This window comes from Raphanus sativus, chromosome 3 (assembly GCF_000801105.2).
Source record: "Raphanus sativus cultivar WK10039 chromosome 3, ASM80110v3, whole genome shotgun sequence".
Classification (NCBI taxonomy): domain Eukaryota; kingdom Viridiplantae; phylum Streptophyta; class Magnoliopsida; order Brassicales; family Brassicaceae; genus Raphanus; species Raphanus sativus.
This window is the reverse complement of record NC_079513.1, coordinates 15,483,716-15,504,103: the sequence shown is the minus strand read 5'-3', so window position 1 is coordinate 15,504,103 and position 20,388 is coordinate 15,483,716. Positions and strand designations below refer to the sequence as shown.

Here is a 20,388-nt window from a genome sequence, read left to right as displayed (position 1 = left end):
TTGAAATGTTAGTTGTAAAAATAAATAAATATGATTGTTTTAGTTTTTGTCTGGAAAGCGAATCCAAGTTAAAAGTTGGATCAAACAAGCTGGACACATAGGGTCACACAAGCAAAGATGATTCAAACCTTACTTTCTTCGGGAATGATACGAACCACCACCTCCTTGATGATAAACAAACCGGTGACGAGCTACACCACCTGTGTAACCACGAGTGTTTCCTCTGCTTCCTGCAGGTGTCCAATTCGATGCTTGTGTCCCTAACCCATTAGCTTCCTCTTCGTCTCTCTCATTGTACTCGAGCACTAACCTCTTTATGTCTTGCTTCTCTTCCAAATCCGCAGCTTCTTTCTGTTTTGTGCTCTGCACTAGCGAGCAATCACTCGGGATTAGCATTTGTTTCGTTTGTTGTTTGTTTCCTCTTTTCACTAGGACCTTCACTTGAACTTCTCTTGGCTCTCCATTCTCTTCGTCCACCACTTCCTCGCCGTTGTCACCTGTGACTCGCCCAAAATGATGGTGATCTTTTCCGGATCCTTCGAAAACACTCATCGGTATTGTCATGTTCAGTGCCGGTCTACCACGTAGTTCTAGCTTCCTTTGCTCTATGCTCTCCTGCACCCACAAAACAGTTAACCATGTTCATGTCAAGTTTCAAATGCCTTGGGATCAAAAATAGATGCATCAATCTACAAAAACAAAAAAGAAAGACCAAATGCGAACTTGCCTGAAGTAAAGCCTTCAGTTCTTGATCAAAGTCTGCTTGTTCCTCAGGATCTACGGTTACTACCTTCTGCCTTACCCTAAATTCATTATCATCATCAGATCCAGGTCCAACGGCATCATCATAGTCATCACCATCTTCACTCTCAGATCCCCGCTCATGATTTCCATCCTCCAACTCTTCGTTCTGTCCATCTCGTACAGCAGAGCCACTACCAGAATCACTGTCGCTTTCTTCTTTGGGAGCTTCACCGTTAGAAAACATGCCTGGACGCTTTGTATCTGGATGTCTTTCTACACTGCCTTTGTCTGCACCAGAAGCATGTTGACGCTCTTCCAGCTGAAGTATAGCTGCATTGACCTCATCAATAGTCGTGTAACGGGTCATATTGGGTCTCAAATTGGCAAATAGATCCTGCGTTGAGACAGAGGTTAAGACACATTAATTTGTTACAGATGAATCAACCTCAAAGAAATAAACAAAATGTTACAAGAACTAACCTGCAAGTCAAATTCAATATCCAGAGGAGGATGACCCTTGCTCAGTATGTATCTCTGGAAATGTATCAAAAATTGATCAAGCCTTTTCTTTGAAGAACCTCGATCAAAGTAGTGCCCACATGTTTCCAAGAGAATGATAACCATCCTGACACGGAAAAAATCTTCTGGCGGATCCAGCACCTCTTGCTAATATCATAAAAGTATATTCAACAATCAATCAGTAAAACAGAAGCACGACTGAATATTACAGCAGTCAGTGAGGAATGTATAGAAGAAACTAAGCACGAGAAGAGACATTAGTGATGTAATTTTTCAAATGCCAAACCACAAAGACAGGCATTTAGAACTTGGCAAAGGGTTGAACTCTGAAATAGTCTGAGGCTCACTTACCTCTGAAGTACCATGACCATACGAAAGAGTTAAGTAAAGTGTCTCGAATATCACAGACGAATCTACGTGCTCGTAGTTGTACAGTTCCCCTAAGAATCTCAAATGGGTTAGACGCTTCTGTTGTGCCCCATATTCATTCAACTCAAGTCCAACCCTTATCTCCTCCAGTACCTTCAAGTGAAAACAAAGTACCACGTTACTTATAAGAAAGGGACATGGTACTAGGCCGTGGACAACATGCAATACCTTTACAGAAAATGTGAAATGAATAAGTCCAGAAAAAGCTACAGAAAATTTAAGCGAAGCATGTAAACATGTCATTCACGAGCATTTTCATATTTTTATGATACGAGAGCATCTCCACACACTCTTCTGATTTGATATAATATAGAACCCAAAACTATAGGCATGGTCCTCCAAACCATTTTCAACAGAACACTTATTTCAGGCTTTACTGACGCGTCGAAGTTCATATAAGAAACAACATCATTTCAATTTGAACGCAACTCTCATATTTATTGACCAAATGCCTATAAATTTTCCACTCCTTTTCCAGTTATAGAACAAGCTACATATTTTATAGAATAAATCAAAACCTTTGCACAAGATACAGTACTCCAAGTTGGCGTAGGAAAATTAGAACGTTTTCACAAGAGCCAGGAGAGGCCATCTATGCAACACCATCTAAAGTAATAGTTATATGACTTCTGAGGAATTATATACAGATCCCCAATACCAAGGCACTTTCCTCAAGTAAACTCAGGAACTTCTGATTTTAAGAACTTGCAGAATTAAGATATTTCGGACACTACAAAATCTACGTGTATTAGCCAATAAAATACAGTGGAAGGAGACATACCTCATCAACAACAGCCACCGCAAACTCCTCATGATGGCGGCTCAATCCAGAAGTCAGGGATGCAATCAAATGAATCTGACCATACTTTCCCTTGTGAACCTTCATAAAGCACTTCAAGATGTATTGCTCACATTCACTCCACGGTAGCTTCCGCAGTTGCTTCAGTACGTTCGTAATGGAATCTTTATCAAGATCCGAAAACAGCAATTTTCGAATATACTGCAGGAATTTGAATAGAAGTATAAGAAAAACGAAAGTCGTCAATAGAATTGAGCAACAGAATATTATAAGAAACATAATGGACAACGTAGTTGGAGTGGAGATTAGTAAATACCTGATGCAATGGTGGTCGAACTTTAGAAATTCGTGCTGATCTTTCAGGTGGTTTACAAAGGTAGTAGGCATTTTCCACAAGAGTGCTTTGACGAGGATCTAAGTTCTTGACATTTTTCAGGCGCATCAATATGTCCAGCATATTAGTCATCCTGAGTGTGGTCTCGGGAGACCGATAAAGGAAACGGCCACATGTCTCCAGAAGATTGCAAGCAACATCAATGTTATGATGAGTAAAATCATCTAAGCAAGCCTGCAAAAAAAAGGGAAGTGAACATTTTATAGAGTTGAATGGGTCGAGTTTTGTCAGACATGATAGAATCAAAATCCCCTGCAATCACTTTTTCATCTCCTGTAAGTGGATTCAAGTGACACTTACCTAATGTATATACTTGAAACGTATCTAACACATATTCAAAGAATCAAGAAAATAAACATCTCTATAAAATGTATGTGTAGATGGATGAGCATTGTACCTTCAAACAACTGAAAACAAGTCCAGAAGGTACAATTTTAAACTTGCAGAGTTCTCCAATAAATCTGATGTTCCGGATTTTTGATTCGATATTCATTTGGTCCTGCACAAAATTCAAATTGCAATTCCTTAAGACAGTATACTATCAATTTTGAAGAGCGTTTATAATGGAAGGTTGGACGCCAAACTGAGAACAGAGGCATCAACAGCAACAGAGTGAATTTGACTTCACTCTGCTCAAAGAATAAAAGTGCAGTCCTAGTCAAATGTAGAAATAATTAGGTACTTAACAAAGATAATGCAACACATCTAGCTAACCTTTTTATGGACTAGATAATTGAACTCGTCCTCCAACATCTGCACAAGCGTAGAAGGGATGTCTTTCATGCACGTTGCTAGTGTTGCAACCATACGCGAATAGTATGCTAGCAACTCCAGAGATGTCCTAGGGACATTAAATAACGCTTTGACAAGTTTTTTTCTGTTTGTCTTGGAATTCAAATAACAATACTCCACCTGGAAATAAAACATAGAAGTAAACAATAGAGCAAAAAAGACGTTCAACCAAAACGAAATCAAATAGAAAACCATTTCAAAACTCTTACCGTCAACTGGTCAATAAGATCACGGCTTACGCAACCAGGAAGTCGCTGTAACAATCTTTCGAAGTTTGCCACGTCAAGGCTCTTGCCTTTCTCCTTCTCATTTTCCAATTTCTTGTCACTATCCTTTTCTTTCCCTTTTTCCTTCTTAGCATCCTTAGCCTTTTCCTTATCTACTTCATCCTTCTCTTTTGGCTGCTCAATAGTTGAGACATCAGCCATACTACCAGAATCAGCAGGAAACTCTGTTGTGTCTTCAGCTGTTTGTTGACCTTCGACAACTTCAGAGCTAGACTCCTACAACCAATCACAACAGGGTATGAAATCATAAGTGCTGGATTTATAGAAAATTATAAGCAAATGTGCAGCACGAAATCTTTCAAAATCAAAGCATGTCTATTGACCACCATCCACGTTCTCAAATAGCAGCAACAGTAAATGTGTTCTTATATCCTAAGAGGAAAAGAGTGAGAAATGTAGTGTCATCCACTCACAGATGATTTGTCTTTTGTCTTTGCAGACTCTACTTCCCCCAACAAGACTGCTGGAACAAATGCCCTAGAAAAACAATGAAGATGACATAAGCAACTAAAAGAGAAGCATAAACGCTATAATGAGCTAGATAAGCCAGACTCTGTCAAGAAAATTGAAGTTTGCCGAGTGTCACTTGCAAACAATACATTCTCCCATAAATTTGTTTCTTGGGACCATAAATAAGAACTGACCTCAGATCAGGCAAGCACTCATAAAATGTCTTGGTCTCTTCATCGTCCCAAACAGGTTCGGGGACAGATGTATCTTTTACAGCACCAGACGATGAGGCCTCGTCCCCTACTGTGAGCCTAGTTGTACCATCCTCTGGCATAACGGGAGGCTGCATGTCAAGTGCTTCAGCCAAACTGCGACATGACATATGATACATTACTAGGTATGTGGAGGTTATAGATGAGAATACTTAACTTTTTGTTTTGTAACTAGTATTTATCCTAAGCAAATAGCCTCTGATTATCGAAACTGTAGATGTTCCTTTACCAGATAACCCATTCCAGCCAAAGATATGGGATGAACGAATAAACACCATAAATCTAAGATCACTTCCAAAGATCCATTAAAAATATCATAGGGTTCTAGTAAATTAGTCTGTCATGGTCAATAGTACAAAGGTGTGGCAAACGAACTGACGCTCAACAATGACACTATACTCTTACACTACAATGACGGCGAAAAAATGCTAATTACTTCAAGAATATATCAGGACAGTGCTAAGAGCTTAACAATAATAGCATGGGACATGGGTTGTTAGTATACTTTTAGCAGCCAGTGAGAAGAAAGCTACGAAGCTACCCATATACTGAAGGATTAATATGATCTAAGATTTTCTGCAATCAACTCCACTACAGCCAGAACCAACGAGATCAGAAAACCCCAGTTGAGTTTGATCAACTTACGAGGAGATGTTTCGATAGAGATGGTCATATGATTTCCTCAGCTTTTCATATGACGATGCACTGTCTTCACTAAGCTCCCCTTTAGCATTTACCAGTTTTGAATTTTCTTTTTCCATTTGTTGAAGCGACTGTAAGAAATATATGATGAAGTTACAATATAAAGGAGAAATTTCTTCAATTTCAGAAAAGAAAGATATCTATAAAAGTTCCTGCACATGTGCAAACAAATAAATATTTTACCTTGTGCTCAGATTGAAGTAACTCTGCCAGAGCATCATAATATGTGTTGAAAGCTTTCTTGAAATTCTTTTTCTGTTCTGCAGTGACGCCGAGGCCCTTGAAAAACTAGAGTAAACTTTAGTCAGATTTAATTCTATACGGAAAAATACAACAAAGAAAGCATGCCCCTTTTACTACCAAAGATATCATGTAAGATATACGTTAATAGAGGAGCTGGGGGATGTCACAGATAAGAGCTCATCAAATACTAGGCATAAGATTTCAGCTGATATTGAAACTAACTTACATCTTCGTCTTGTCCAGATATAGGAAGCCCAAGAAAAACTCTTCCTTGCCTAGCAAAACCGGCAAGAAGGGTCAAATTTGTCTGGGTCGTATCTCGATCTTTCATGTGCTCAGCACTGGTAAGGTCCTTAATAATATTGATGAAGATGTTACTATCTTCTATTACTCCAACATAATAGAGCTCCAGGAGAAGTTTTAGGGTACTGCGCTTTTTCATGGCCTTTGAATTTCTGTCTGCATCTAAGTCGTCGGCAGATTTTCCAGGAAGGAAGACTTTCAAGAGCCCTTGTGTCAGACTAGGAGAAAACTCTTTGTACCTCTGATGAAGTAGTGAGCATATCTGTCAGAAAACATGGATATCAGCTACAGTATATGGCCTTTTAAAAATGAGCATCCTCTTACGCTACTCTATAATGCCCCGTAATAAATAACAAACTGAGAGGACAAGGTATGTTTCCACATAAACCTAAACCGAGGTAAGAGGATTGACATTCCAACCAGCCTAATGAATTGAAAACTACTGAAACAAAGATAACAATCTCAATGAGACATGTTGATCAGTAGAGATGCATGAGTAGCATAAGAAAAACGATCCCTAACCGACTCTAATCTGCAACATCCTAATAGCGGCGAAGTAAAAAAAAAAGACAAGGTACAAGATAGGAAACAGCAAGGCCAACCTGGACGGCTGCTTGAATATCAGAACTTTTGAGCTTGGCCTCACAAATGGCAGTAACTGCTTCGCTAACGAACTTGCTAAGGTTTACACTTCGCAGATCATCCATGAGCCCTTCACGCTGCTCCTCATTGATCTGTTTCAACTTCTTGATAACCGCTGTATTGCGCTTGATACTAGAATCAAGAGTCCTAAGATACGCTGAATCTGCAACATTGGAGGACTCAGTCTCTCAGTAACAAACTCAAACTACACATTTCTATAACCAATCTTTACAAATCTAAACACTCAAACACAACGTTGCAGAAAGTAAATGTGAAAACCCTAAATTATCAAAACTACACCTATGGAATCACAAAAACTACTGCAAAAACACAAACCAGGCCGTTCAGGATTGAGATTGTTTTGACGAAGAGTCATCTTAGCTTCAATTGCCTTCTTAATCTCCGCAAGGCGAGCAAGAGCTTCCTGCGATTAACCAGGAACAACGAGATCGTCATTATTTTAATACGATCAGTAATCTCGGGAGATCGAAATTCAAACCTCGTCGTCTTGTTTCTCGGCGTGACTTTCCGCCTCTTGGTGATGATGATCCATTTAGGGTTCAGGAAGCGATAGCTTTCTACGAATCGGAGATTATTGAATCCACACTGTGTGCTGTTCCAGAGGAGAGTTGATGCAAACTGTCGAACGAGATCGGGTTTAATAGAGCATTGAATATTGTTGGGGCCAAGAAGACCCATTATCGTCGGGCCTTCCGGTAGTAGTTCGGTAGATAACCGTTAGCCCAAATCCAAATTATTGAATTAGTAGTTGTTGTACATTATTAATAAAGGTACCAAACTTACGAAGAAAAAAGAAATACTATATATTTTTTTTTTTTTGAAAACTGGCCTTCATATATTAAAATGCAAAAAAAAATAAAACACATACAAGCCCAAGCAGCTTAAGTTTAGTTTTGGCTAATGCCCAGTAAAGCCCAAGAAACACATATTAAAGAACTAAAGCCCAAGTGATGAGAAGCCCAATTGCTAGTTTGATTATGTGGAGTTGAAACGACGATGGAGAGAGGTAGAGAATGATCGAGAGTTTTGTTTCTTTGCTTTCTCCGCAAGAGTTCAAGACCGAAGAAACCAAAGCTGCGACATCGCGGAGGAGGCCCGTGGGTTTGCATGTCGAAGGCTCTGGATGCGGTTGCAGACCTGTTTGTCAATGAGGGAGAGTATATTTTCCGGCGATTTGAAGATTTGCTGATGTAGTCGATTGTTACGCTCCGACCAGATCCAATAGACCGTCGCTTGCATTGCCAGTAGAGAGAGACGTCGAGAGTCACGATTTGAGTGGAGAGCCTGCAGTTGTGAGACAGTATCGGTCCAGGAAGTGAAGGGTTGAAGGCCACACCTTTGTGCGATTCGGCTCCAGATGAACTCACTGTAACCACACTCAAAGAAAAGGTGATTCCTGCTTTCGTGATCAGTATTACACAGCAAGCACTTAGGATCAACATTTAATCCTCAGCTGTTTAATCTGTCTCTTGTAGGGCAGCGGTTAAGCAGTACTAACCAAGTGAGGAAGCTATGGCGAGGGATACCGAAAGAGAACCAGACAATTTTTGCCCAAGGGACAACTGGCTGATTTCCTTGTAGGTAATTGTATACTTCACCAGTTCTGTACTTCAAAGATAACCTTCCTTCTATTTCCCAATCATAAGAGTCTTCTCCATCAGTTAGCAGAAGCGTTGTTAAGTGGACCTGAAGCGCTAGTTGATTCTCTGATCTTGCAGGTGGGAGGTTCCAGTATCCAGCAGTATGAAGAGAGGCAACCGTGGCTGACAATGGGATTCCCAAGCGCGAAGTTGTTGCATTCAAGAAGGTGTGAAGCTCCCCCATTGGTGTCCAGTTATCAAACCAAAACCGTGTGCTCTCACCATTACCAACCCTTCGGCGAAGCAGAGGGTAAATAACGTCTCTGACCTTAATCATCTTGTTAACCAGCCATGAGTAAGCAAGACTTGTTCTTACCGTCCAGTAGTTTGATAAGTCTCCTCTTAAATTACCTCTTTGAACCAACAGACCCAGACCGAGTTGGGACGAAAGAAGAGCATCCAAATGAGCTTGAGGATACACGTCAGGTTCCAACTGTGGAGGTCTTTTACACCGAGTCCTCCCTGATCTTTGGTAAGTGTGACCGTCTCCCAACTCACCCTAGCAGTATGGTATCCATCTAGTGAACCGTTCCACAGAAATTGACTACAGAGGGAATTTATTTTGTTAATGCATGCCTTTGGCAGGATAAAACTGGAGCACCAGAAAGTTGAAACACCAGATATGACAGTTTTTATCAGTAGAAGTCGACCTGCAAATGAGAGAGCCTTAACTGACCAGGAAGATAGACGCTGCTTTATTTGCTGAAGCAGAGACTCACAATTCTGGAGGTTCAGCTTCTTTGTACACAAGGGGACCCCCAGATACCGCATAGGTAAACTTCCACAAGGCATTCCTGTTGAGACTTGAATGGCCGATATTTCTTGATCCGGCAGTCCAGACGCGAAGAAGCTTGATTTCTGTAAGCTTACCGCTAGACCTGATCTTTTTTCAAACTCATGCAGGATCTGTAGTACCCTCTGAACAGACTCCAAGGATCCATCGATGAAAATGAGGAGATCGTCCGCAAATGAAAGATGAGTCAACCTCGTCTTGGCACAATGATGATGGTAAGTTACATTCCCTGACCTCGCTTCTTTGTCTAACATGAGAGACAAGTAGTTCATCACAATCACAAATAGGTAAGGAGATAATGGATCTCCTTGCCTCAATCCTCTCCTGCCTTTAAAGAAACCACTCACTGTACCGTTGTAACCAACCATGAACGTTGTAGTGCAGATGCAAGCTTTGAGGAGACGGAGGAAAGGAACAGGCAGGTGCAAGCTTTCCAGTGCCGCAAAGAGGAACTCCCAAGAGAGAGTATCAAAGGCTTTAGCAATGTCTACCTTGACGGTAATCTTCTTACTCCTCGTGTTCCTGTGGTAACCATTCACCAGTTCACTAGCTAAAACCGTATTCTCCACTAGTAGCCTGCCTTCGACAAAAGCCGTTTGATTAGGTAGAATGAGTTGGTGTAGAATAGGCTTAAGACGCCTCACTAGTAGACGTGAAATGACTTTGTAGAGTGTGTTTAAGCAGGAGATAGGTCTGTAGTCAGTAATCTTAGATGCACCAGTGAATTTCAGAACCAAAGAGAGAATTGTTGAGTTCGTTGTCTTTGGCAGGAATCCTGAGTTGAAGAATTCTTGCAGGGAGTTGATGCACTCTGATCCCAACAGTGACCATGAAGCCGTGAAGAACTTAGAGGTGAGTCCGTCAGGTCCCGGCGCCTTATTGGGGTTCAGTGAAAACATAAGCTTAGTGATCTCATCCGCAGAAGGCATCAAGAGGAAGGAGTTCGTCTGTTGCTGACTACATCTGAACGGTGTGAGGGAGCAGAACCATTCGGTTGGAGTGTACCAAAGGAGGGGAAGCTGAGCAGGACCCAGGACTGCTTGAAAGTGAGAGATGGCATGAGCACTCATCTGAAGCGGATCCGTGATAGTTACTCCAGACAGAAGAAGGAAAGAGCGGATAGCATTGAAACTAGCACGCACTTGACAAACGCGGTGAAAGTAAGTTGTTTTCAGATCCCCCTCTCTTAGCCAATTTATTCTAGACTTCTGCAAAAAGAAACATTCCTCTATCTGTCTCAGAAACTGCCACTTCAGGTTTAGGTCTTGTTCTTCAGCAAAAGTGAGTGGTGTAGGATCTGCAAGAGCCTGTACCTGCGCAAGTTGTAACAAACGGTAAGATTCACTAACTCTCTGTTGAATAGAAGAGAAATTTTCTTTATTTAGTGTTTTGAGAGATGTTTTAATGTTTTTCAACTTCCAACACAGAGACGCTAGGTTGGCAGACACGTTTCCGGCGAGCAACCATGCATTTATGACAACCTCCAAGAAGCTCGGGTGCTTGGTTAAGTAGTTTAGGAAACGGAAGGGTTGGGTTCCGGCTTTGGGAAGGTGAAAAGCAAGGTCTATGAGGCAGGGGGTGTGGTCTGAGGGGGCTGGGGGTAAGAAGTTTGCAGTAGCATTTGGGAAAGAGGTGAGGCATTCACTATTGATCAAGCATCTATCAAGCTTCTTTGCAACAGGAGCAGTATCACATTTGTTTGTCCATGTATGAACAGGTCCATAGTAACGGAGATCAAAGACTCCCAGCTGCAGCAGGCTATCACGAAACTGAAACATTTGGGAAGAATGTCTCATGTGACAGAACGAAGAATGCTCGTAGTGGCGGAGGATTTGATTAAAGTCACCACCAATCATCCAAGGCTTAGTGTCAAGCGCAAGAGCAGAGTGCTGATTTAGAAGCTCTACCCAAAGGTCTGTCCTTTCTTCACTCAAATTAGACGCATAGATAGCAGAGTAGATGATAGGTTGGCAGTTAGGAAGCTGTAGCTCACATGTAATCATTTGCCTTGATTGAGAGATTACTGTGACTTTAGCTGGATCCTTCCAAATAAGAACTATTCGTCCGTCCTCGTCAGAGCTGTGATTAGATAGGTAATGCTAGTCTTTACATAGAGTAGTCATCAAGCGGGGCAGACAGAGTTCCTTTATATGTGTTTCCAATAGGGCACCAAAAATAGGCTTGTTAGTATATAGCCAATCCGAAAATGTCTGATGCTTCCCCGGGTCATTTAGACCACGGAGGTTCCAAAAAAAGAGTTTTACACTCATTTAAGAAGAAATGGGGGGTCTCCATTAGAATGGAGAGAGTCACCAATGATAAGTAGAGGCAAAAAAGGGTTTTTTAAAGAGGGGGGGATAAAAGGGGAGGACTCAAGATACTGTAAAGTACGGACCTCAGGAAAAGAAGGGGCAGGGTTTGAGGATTGGTAGGATATTTTTGGTGGGGCTGGCGGAGAAAAAGTGGGAGAAGAGCGAGTTCTTTTTAGGGAGGGTTTTTGTGGCTTGTCGAGAGGACTTTCAGTGGGGGTAGGATATTTAAGTGAAGGGGTTTTTACAAAAGAGGGAGTTTTGAAAGCAGAAGGACTAGTGGGAAGGGACAGGGATTGTGGGGAGGGAGGGATTTGAACCGCAGAGATGGGAGGAATGGTTGACTTTGGCACATATTGTTTTGATTTTGCCTTTTGAGAAGGGGTCTTCCTCACAGAATCTGACATTTTTTGCTTTTCCTTGGCAACAGGTACTTTCGCGATTGGAGGGGCGTCCTTAGGAGGAGTGTAAAGCAAGCAATTCCTTATGACATGACCAAGCTCCTGGCAATGAGAACAAGTTGGAGGCAGCCAAGGATATTCAACTACAACCTCTACTATTTCACCACTATGTCGCTGAAATTCAACCACATTAGGGAGAGACTTGGTGAGGTCCACCTCCACCTTGACATGAGACAGAGTAAGACTCACAAGATTTAGAGTAAAATCATCAGTTTCCTTAGGTTCTCCTATTAAACCGGCCACCAAGCTAAGACCTTGTTTATAACGTAGGTCAAGTGGGACTCCGGTGAGATGTGCCCAGATCTTGATGGATTTAAGAGGTGGAGTAGCTGAGGAGTGCACTGACGACCACTGCGCGGTATGAAACATAGAGTCTCCTACATACCAAATGTTTTTATCTAAGATTTTTTGCCTTAGGTAATCACTCGGTATTCTAACGAGGACAGAACGTTGCAGGGGATTGTTATGCATTTCAAGCCTTCTGCCTTTCCCCCACATATGACTGAGAACGCCCTGAATCTTTTTAAACGGAGGAGGGCGGCCGTTGAAGTAGCAGATGATAAAATCACGGTGAAGCTCAGCACCCTTCTCAAAGACAGAGTCAGGTATAAGAACACGAGGGCGACCGGTATCAGAGATAGTGACAGGCGCAAGCTTTTGTAGGGTCTTATCACCTTTGAGACGAAGAGTATCAGCTAAGGTAGGGTTTGTCACTGGAAGGGGAGCGGGAGGGTGAGGAGCATAGGTGGAGGTAGTATTTAATGTAGGAGTAGGAATGAGAGGAATAGTAGGGTTAGCAGGAAGGATATGGTTGCTAGAAGCTGGATTGGACAGAACAGGACTGTTATGGTTTGGTTGGATAATCTTAAAGATGGTTATTTGAGGGTCAGGAAGAGAAATGTTCTGCTTTTCCAACGGATTAGAAGAGGTAGTTGCTTGTTGAGAAGTAAGGGGTTTAGGGTTTCCTGTAGCAGGAACAGTAGTGATAGATTCAATTTCTGCAAGAGTACCAAACTGAGTAGTAGTTACAGCATTGGCCACAGCAGGGGATGAATCAAGAGCTTGAGTCATAGTAGTGTCATTTGGGGAGTTGGCGAGGTGGGATCTACGTTTTTCAGAACGGATGGGCGGGGGAGTGGAGTCTAAGGGAGGGAAAAGATGAGGCGAAAGTTGGGATTTGGGATCAGGAGGGTCTGGGGGGAACGGTGGAAGGGGAGGAGCATCTTCGGAGGAAGAAGAAATACTATATTGACATGATCATATAATCTCATTGGTTGCATCTTCTAATACATTGGTTTGATTGATGATATTATATCGGTTAAAAATACTTGGATTTAACTAGCTGAAATCTGAGAAATAACATGTTTTAATTAAGTTAAAAATATATATTTTCAAAATAAGAATTAAATTTTGACTGAGAAAAAAAGAATTGAGTTACATGATTTGGGTTTCGTCACGTACGACCTTTTAATCATTCAAAAAAAAATATATGTTAATTCTTTATATATTAATTGCGAAATATTACAACATTTAACTGTAATCACGTGCAGGGGCGGACCTAGAAAATAATTCAGCCTGTGGCACTATATATATATATTTAAATTTACATTAGTCACTAAAATTTATTTTTATAATTTTAAATATTTTAAATATTCATTTTAAGTAATAGTATAAAATTATATATAGTGCATAATATTTATTTAAAAAAATATTCATTCTAGTTTTTATGTTAATCTAAGTACTGAAAATAATAAAATTAACTACTAGAGTGAAATTTAAATAAATTATATTTTTTATTTTGGAAAAACTAATATTAGAGAAAGAAAGAAAACAATTGTAATATATATAACTGTAGGTAATGAAATAAATGAAAAAGGGAAAGGTGATTAATAATGTAGAAATAAGTTTAAAAAAAAAAATAGACTCGAAGTTAGAGAAAGAAAATAAAAAAAAAGAATAATTGTAGGTAACAAAATCAATGAAAAAGGGAAAGATGATTATAAGTGCAGAGATTTTTTTTAAAAAAAATATCACAGCATCAAGGAATCGAACTCAAAGGGAGTGGGACTAATCATTGTCTTATGAACCATTAGGGCTAACTACAATATGTCTGTACATGTCAACAAGATATTTATATTATTTAGAGTGTGGCACGTGCCACACCCTTTCAACACCTGGATCCGCCCCTGATCACGTGTCATTACCATGAAAATGAAATTTAGAATTTTAGAAAATATGTTGGTCCAATTAAGTATATATTATAATTTCTATTAAACTAATCATAAAATTAATTAAATTGTGCAATTACTATTTTATTTTCTTTGCTTAAATAAAAGCTACGAATTTATCAAATTTAACTAATATATAAATGACAATTAATGATTTTAATAATAAACATTTAATAACAATCTATATCTTCTCCATCATTTTTGTTTAATTTTATATTACTAAAATAAATTAAACCATCAAATTAGCTATAAAATTAAAATTTAGATTTTTTCCGTATATACTATATTTTGAATTTTTTTTAAAAGACAATAAATTACTAAACTATTAAAATTATTATATTAAAAATTAATGATCAATGGTTTAACATCTCTTATATATCAATTGAAAAATATTACAACATTATTTTGTAGTCAGAATTATTATGTATTCATGAAAATGAAATTCAGAATTCTTAAAAAATAGGTTAGTTCATCTTTATTGATAAATAGTATACAAAAGAAAACTCTCGCACTTTCCTTAAATAAAAGCTATGGAATTAACTAATATGATCAACACATATATGACAACTAATTATTATGAATAATAAATATCTGATAACAATTTTTGTATCTTAGCTCTTTTTTATTTAATTTTATATTTTTAACCAGGAACAGGGAGATCGTCATTATATCAATACGATCAGTAATCTTGGGAGATCGAAATTCAAACCTCATCGTCTTGTTTCTCGGTGTGGCTTTCCTCCTCTTGATGAGGATGATCCATTAGGGTTCAGGAGTTTTTGTCCGGTTATATGAACTAGGCATGGGCATTTTAACCTAGACCCGAAGACCAGGCTCGGAACCGACCTGAAAATACCTGAACTGGAACCGACCCGAATGTTTAGAAGTACATGTTGGGTCTAAACATTTCTTACCCGAATAGATCCGGACCCGAAAAGAACCGACCCGAATAGATCCAGACCCGAAAAGAACCGATCCGAATAGACCCGACCCGACAAGAACCAATTCATACCCGATTTAAAAACATGAATATCAAGAACTATGTTTTGTTATGTTCTATCTTCTATATTTTATTTTATGATTTAGTTGAAATATATTTTTGTTAACAATCTTTGTTATTATTTTTGTAACATTTTCAAGTAATATGAAGTTTTAAATGTAAAATTCAAAACTCTTTCTTTTAATTTTTAATAATTTATTTTAATTTATTTTGTCAGATTTTAGATATACATGAAATATTTTGACTAAATTTGATGAAATTTGTGTATTTTTGTGTGTTTTAGATCTTAAATTCCCAAATCCGACCCGTACCCGATATGGACCCGAAAAATTATGGATATTTTATAAGTCTTTTAATTAGATACCTGATATACCATGAATTTGACCCACTTTTAGTCATGGTATATTAGTGTTTTAGAATATATTTAATCTATTTTGGAGTCTATATAGCATATTTATAGGTTCAGGAGCAATTGGAAAAAAGATGGTGATTTTGGAGCATTTCGGAGCACTTTAGAGATTACATCTGAGAAGACCATATCGACCACCCTAGATCGACACGGAGAGACGCGCGTCAATCGATACACCTTCAGTGTTATCGATCGATATTAAACTGCAGAAGCCCATATTTGGTCACAGCCGACTTGAAGCTCAAGACTCCATCTATTTACCAAAACACCCCTGACGAGTTTTAACCTAATTATTATAGTATTTATGTCTTGCCTAAGTGTTTTGGCACAAACACGGTTTTTACATGAGTTTTCTTAAAGTCTTTAGACATAGTTTCTTTGTTTGGTGAGAGAGAGAGTTATCACTGAGAGCTATCTTGAACACCTTTGTTTTCTATTCTTATCTATGAAGCTTTCTTACTACTATGATTCTGTTTTGCTTGGCCATGTCTGAGTAAACACATTTGTTAGATTTAGGATTCAAATAGGTTTTGGGGGACTAGTCCCAAATATGAATACTTGAGCATGTGATATTCATCTTAGGAGATTGCTCTTAATGCTTGTGTAAGAGTAACTAACCTATACATGATAACAAAGATAAAATTCTTGGATCTATGTTCTCCGAGCTAGGAATTTGCTGGAAACAAGCGACAACTGATTTGGAAAACTCCTTAGTGAACTGTTATCAACTACACGCTTAAAGCTTACTAGTAGCGCATCGATCGATACTTCTATAGAGTCATCGATTGATAGACGCGAGGCACTGTCGATCGATACATGCGACAGCAAGTCGATCGACGCCTTTCTTGTGATTCACCAATGGGAGTCTCATCGATTCTAGTAATAGATAGTCATAACGACAGTTAGGCTATTGCATCGTTGGGTTCTTTAATATCATGCAAGCATCTCACATAAGCATTCATATTACTATAATCTTGATAACCTGAATAGTAATCATAAGTATAGCACCTTAATCATATATGTTAAACCTCCAAATCAATCAATTGAGTAATTGTCATGATAAAACCAGTTTTAATTTACTTGTTATTTACATGCTTTGAAATCTCCAACCTAGCTTAGTTACAATAAGATCTAGTGATTCCTCAGCTCCCTGTGAATTCGATCCCTAAATACTACAACTTGACCTTTTTTTAATGAGAGTAAGGTTACTCTAGGATAATTTGAGCATGTATCAAGACCCGAACCGACTCGGACCCGAGAAGAACCGACCCGAACCCGGACCAAAAATTTAGAATTACCTGTTTTGGGTCCAAATTTTTAGGACCCAAAAGAACTTGGACCCGAAAGGAGCCTACCCGAACCCGACCCGAAGCCCGAACGCCCAAGCCTAATATGAACCATAGGCAAATGACCATCTTTATCCTTCGTTCTTCGGGAAGCGGATCAGGAGTTGGACTTTCGGATCGAGGTGGGTAGCTTCCAATAGGCGATGAGGCCATCACATACCTCCTTTGTGACCTCAGTGGGCTTCCATAACCGTAGATCTCCCAATTGTCCTTCCAATCTGAGACCTTGTTGCAAAGGCGGGTCTTCGCTTTTGCCTGGAACTCCTTCTTCACCCTCTCGGTGATTTCTAATGACCAGTGCCACTTTTCGTGAAACAAACAAAATTTTGAAAACATTAAAATAAATAATTAATAATTAAATAAATTAAATTAAGAAAAATTAAAAAATTACTGCAGAACATTTAAACCAAGTCATCTTGACGTGATTTGGAGTCATGCTCCAGTTCGGATAGGCCCCATCGTAATATCCCTTGATCATCTCTGAAACGCTTTTGGAAACACGGTTGTTGGCCCCAATCTGAAAATTGAACCAATTTGTTAATAAATAAAAATTGATTTTAAATTTTAAGTTAAATTATAAAATATACTGATCAATAAGTAAACGACGGTATATCGGGGTCCAAAATGTCCAAAACCTCCCGTCTAGGCTGGGCAAGCAAATCCTTCACTGTATATCTTGTGTATTGTGCAGAAGGAGGCACCCACAAATCTGGATGAGCAGCTCCCTCTAGAGCAGGCGGAGGTGGAGCTGCTGGTGGAGGAGGTGGAGGCATCTGGGAGGGTATATGAGGTGCAGGAGGAGGAGGGCTATAAACTCTCTGAGATGTCTGAGAGTCAGGAACTGCCTCGAAAGATGATGGACCGCCGGAAGAAGATGTTCCGGCACCATCACCAAACAGCTTATAATTAGTAGCTGTTGCAGGTTTCCGCCTAGGAGCTATCTAATTTTTTTTTAAAATCAATTTAATTAAAAACCGTAGCACAATTAAATATTATTTTGTTACCTAAATTAACCACATAAACTAATTTCCTAAACTAGTTAACCACCTAAACTAATTCTTTAAGAGAAATACTAGAGAGAGGAGAGAAAATACCTTAGAGAGAGAGAGAGGAGTTTGTGAGGAATGAACGAGAACTCCTCTTTCAGAGGCATCATTTATATATAGAAACCACATTCGTCGTAAAGTCGTCGTAAAGTTTACGACGAAAGTACTAGGCCTGCGTATTTTCATTTACGACGGAATTACCATGTCCGCATTTTTTTATTTACGAAGAATTTATGTTGAAACTTGGTTTCAAATATTACAATAAATCTACGACGAATGTATCTTTTACGACGAATTTACGTTGAAATGTGGTTTCAAATATTACAACAAATTTACGAAGACCCGTGATATACGTCGACTTTACCAGGCTCGTATTTTTATTTACGACGAGTTTACAAGGAAATATATGAAACCCCGAAAACAAATCCCTAAACCCCAAAGTCACATATCTATAGCATCGTCATATCCTTTACACCTTCATCCTCTTTTTACAACTCAAACCCTAAACTCCAATTAAATTTTTAAAATAAAAAAATAAATATTTCAAAAATAGGTCAAGACTTTATAACTACTATACAATCATTCTTCTTATTTGTGTTTCTTCCAACGGGTGTCAACACAACGATCTTATCTCTCATTCCCAAGTCAGAAAATGCTCAGACTATGAAAGATTATCGGCCCATAGCCTGCTGTAATTTGTTATTCAAGGTCATATCCAAGGTTCTTGCCAATCGCCTGAAGGCACTCTTGCCCGAAGGTATTGAAGCTAACCAATGTGCTTTTATTAAGGATAGATTGCTGCTGGAGAATGTCTTGTTAGCTTTAGAGTTGGTAAACGGCTACCACAAGAAGACCAATATGAACAGATGTGCTATTAAATTTGACATCTCCAAAGCATTTGATATTGTTAAGTGTTCCTTCATCTCCTCAGTTCTCAGGGAAATGGTTCTGCCAGCTCAGTTTATTCATTGGATCATGGTTTGTATCTCCACGGCTTCTTTCTCTGTCTTTGTAAACAGAAGTCTGGAAGGGTTCTTCTCTAGTGCTAGAGGTATTATTAGACAGGGTTGTTCGCTGTCTCCTTATCTGTATGTGATACTAAATAATGTTCTCTCGAAGCTACTCAACAAGGCCACTTTGGAAGGACAGTTTGGATACAAACCACAGTATAGAACAGTCCAGTTAACTCATGTAAGTTTTGCCGACGACATCCTAGTGTTTACGGATGGTACTGGCTGTTCCCTGTAAGGTGTGATGGAGACTATTGACAGGTTTGCAGAGTTGTCTGGTCTACACATTAATGCTTCGAAATCGTCCTCATATGCATCAGGAACTAACTTGGTGGGTCTGTATGATGAAGCTACTCGGCAGGGAATCAATGTTGGAACTTTACCCACCAGTATCTAGGACATCCCCTAAAAACGAAAGTGCTCTCAAAGAGCCTTTGCTAGACAAGATAAGGAACATAATGTTGGCTTGGACGAATAATTGACTTTCTTTTGCGGGTAGGTTACAATTAATCAAGTATGTGGTATCCAGCATAGTAAACTTTTGGAGTTCTGCTTTTATTCTTCCTATGGGATGCTATGAAGCGATTGAGAGCTTGTGTAGTGCCTTTTTATGGTCTGGATCTCCACATCAGACTAATAAGGCTAAGGTCAAGTGGGAGGATTTGTGTTATCCGAAGTCAGAAGGAGGGTTAGGTCTACGTAGGTTTCAAGACTCGTCAAAAGTCTTTTCTCTAATATGGAGACTCTTCACTCAATAAGGTTCATTGTGGGTTTCTTGGGTGCAACATTATTTGTTGCAGCAGAGTTCGTTTTGGGACATTAGGGAGGAAAATAAAGGTTCGTGGATTTGGAGAAATCTTCTCCGTATGAGACAGTTGGCTTATCCTTTCATTCGAATTGCAGTAGGATATGGTCAAAAGGTTTTTTCTGGTTTGATGACTGGCTGGAGATGGGAAAGCTTTATGACATAACTGGTGCTACATGTACTTGTTATCTTGGTATGAGAAGAGGAGCTCGAGTTTCTGAGGCAGTCACTCAGGGTCAATGGAGGGTGCGGGGTCAGAGAAGTAGACATTTCCAGGACCTGCACGCTAAGATTAAGCTATGCATGGTCCACAGATAGATCAAGGCGAGGATGTCTATATATGGCACCACTTCGTCGGTAATTATAAAGATCATTTCTCTGCAGTGCACACGTGGGACCCAATTCGAGGTAGGAAGGAAGAGGTCACTTGGCACGGTAGTGTCTGGTTCCCACAGGCTGTGCCGCGATACTCCTTCGTTTTGTGGCTCACGGTTCTGAAAAGATTATCAACAGGAGATAGAATGAGGGTGTGGGGTATCAGACATGACTGCACATTTTGTGGAGAAAGGGACGAGACTAGAGACCATCTATTTTTTGCTTGTCCTTACTCATATTTGGTCTGGGAGAGAGTAGCAAGAGTGCTTATTGGACCAGGGCATCAATCCAGATTGGCAAGACACTCTCAGAGTTCTCAAGGGCGGAGGGCGTAGTCATATAGATAGTATTCCCCTTCGACTGGTATTT

General features: G+C 39.5%; 2 protein-coding genes across 2 annotated transcripts; both read right to left on the bottom strand.

The window, feature by feature from the left end:
* Positions 1 to 6: 6 nt before the first annotated feature.
* Positions 7 to 7,228, bottom strand: LOC108847574 (regulator of nonsense transcripts UPF2). Its single transcript, XM_018620849.2, has 17 exons — positions 7,076 to 7,228; positions 6,913 to 7,000; positions 6,537 to 6,739; positions 5,858 to 6,196; positions 5,572 to 5,676; positions 5,332 to 5,459; positions 4,609 to 4,782; positions 4,378 to 4,441; positions 3,887 to 4,180; positions 3,600 to 3,797; positions 3,283 to 3,384; positions 2,808 to 3,059; positions 2,474 to 2,692; positions 1,615 to 1,785; positions 1,225 to 1,410; positions 728 to 1,138; positions 7 to 615 (listed from the first exon to the last, which is right to left on the bottom strand). The coding sequence occupies exons 1-17, from the start codon at positions 7,127 to 7,129 to the stop codon at positions 130 to 132; spliced, it is 3,474 nt and encodes a 1,157-aa protein (XP_018476351.1). The 5' UTR covers positions 7,130 to 7,228; the 3' UTR covers positions 7 to 129.
* Positions 7,229 to 8,046: 818 nt separating this feature from the next.
* Positions 8,047 to 17,958, bottom strand: LOC130510016 (uncharacterized). Its single transcript, XM_057006351.1, has 7 exons — positions 17,878 to 17,958; positions 17,419 to 17,724; positions 17,175 to 17,300; positions 16,944 to 17,086; positions 11,631 to 13,043; positions 8,814 to 11,109; positions 8,047 to 8,736 (listed from the first exon to the last, which is right to left on the bottom strand). The coding sequence occupies exons 1-7, from the start codon at positions 17,956 to 17,958 to the stop codon at positions 8,047 to 8,049; spliced, it is 5,055 nt and encodes a 1,684-aa protein (XP_056862331.1).
* Between the last annotated feature and the right edge of the window lie 2,430 nt (positions 17,959 to 20,388).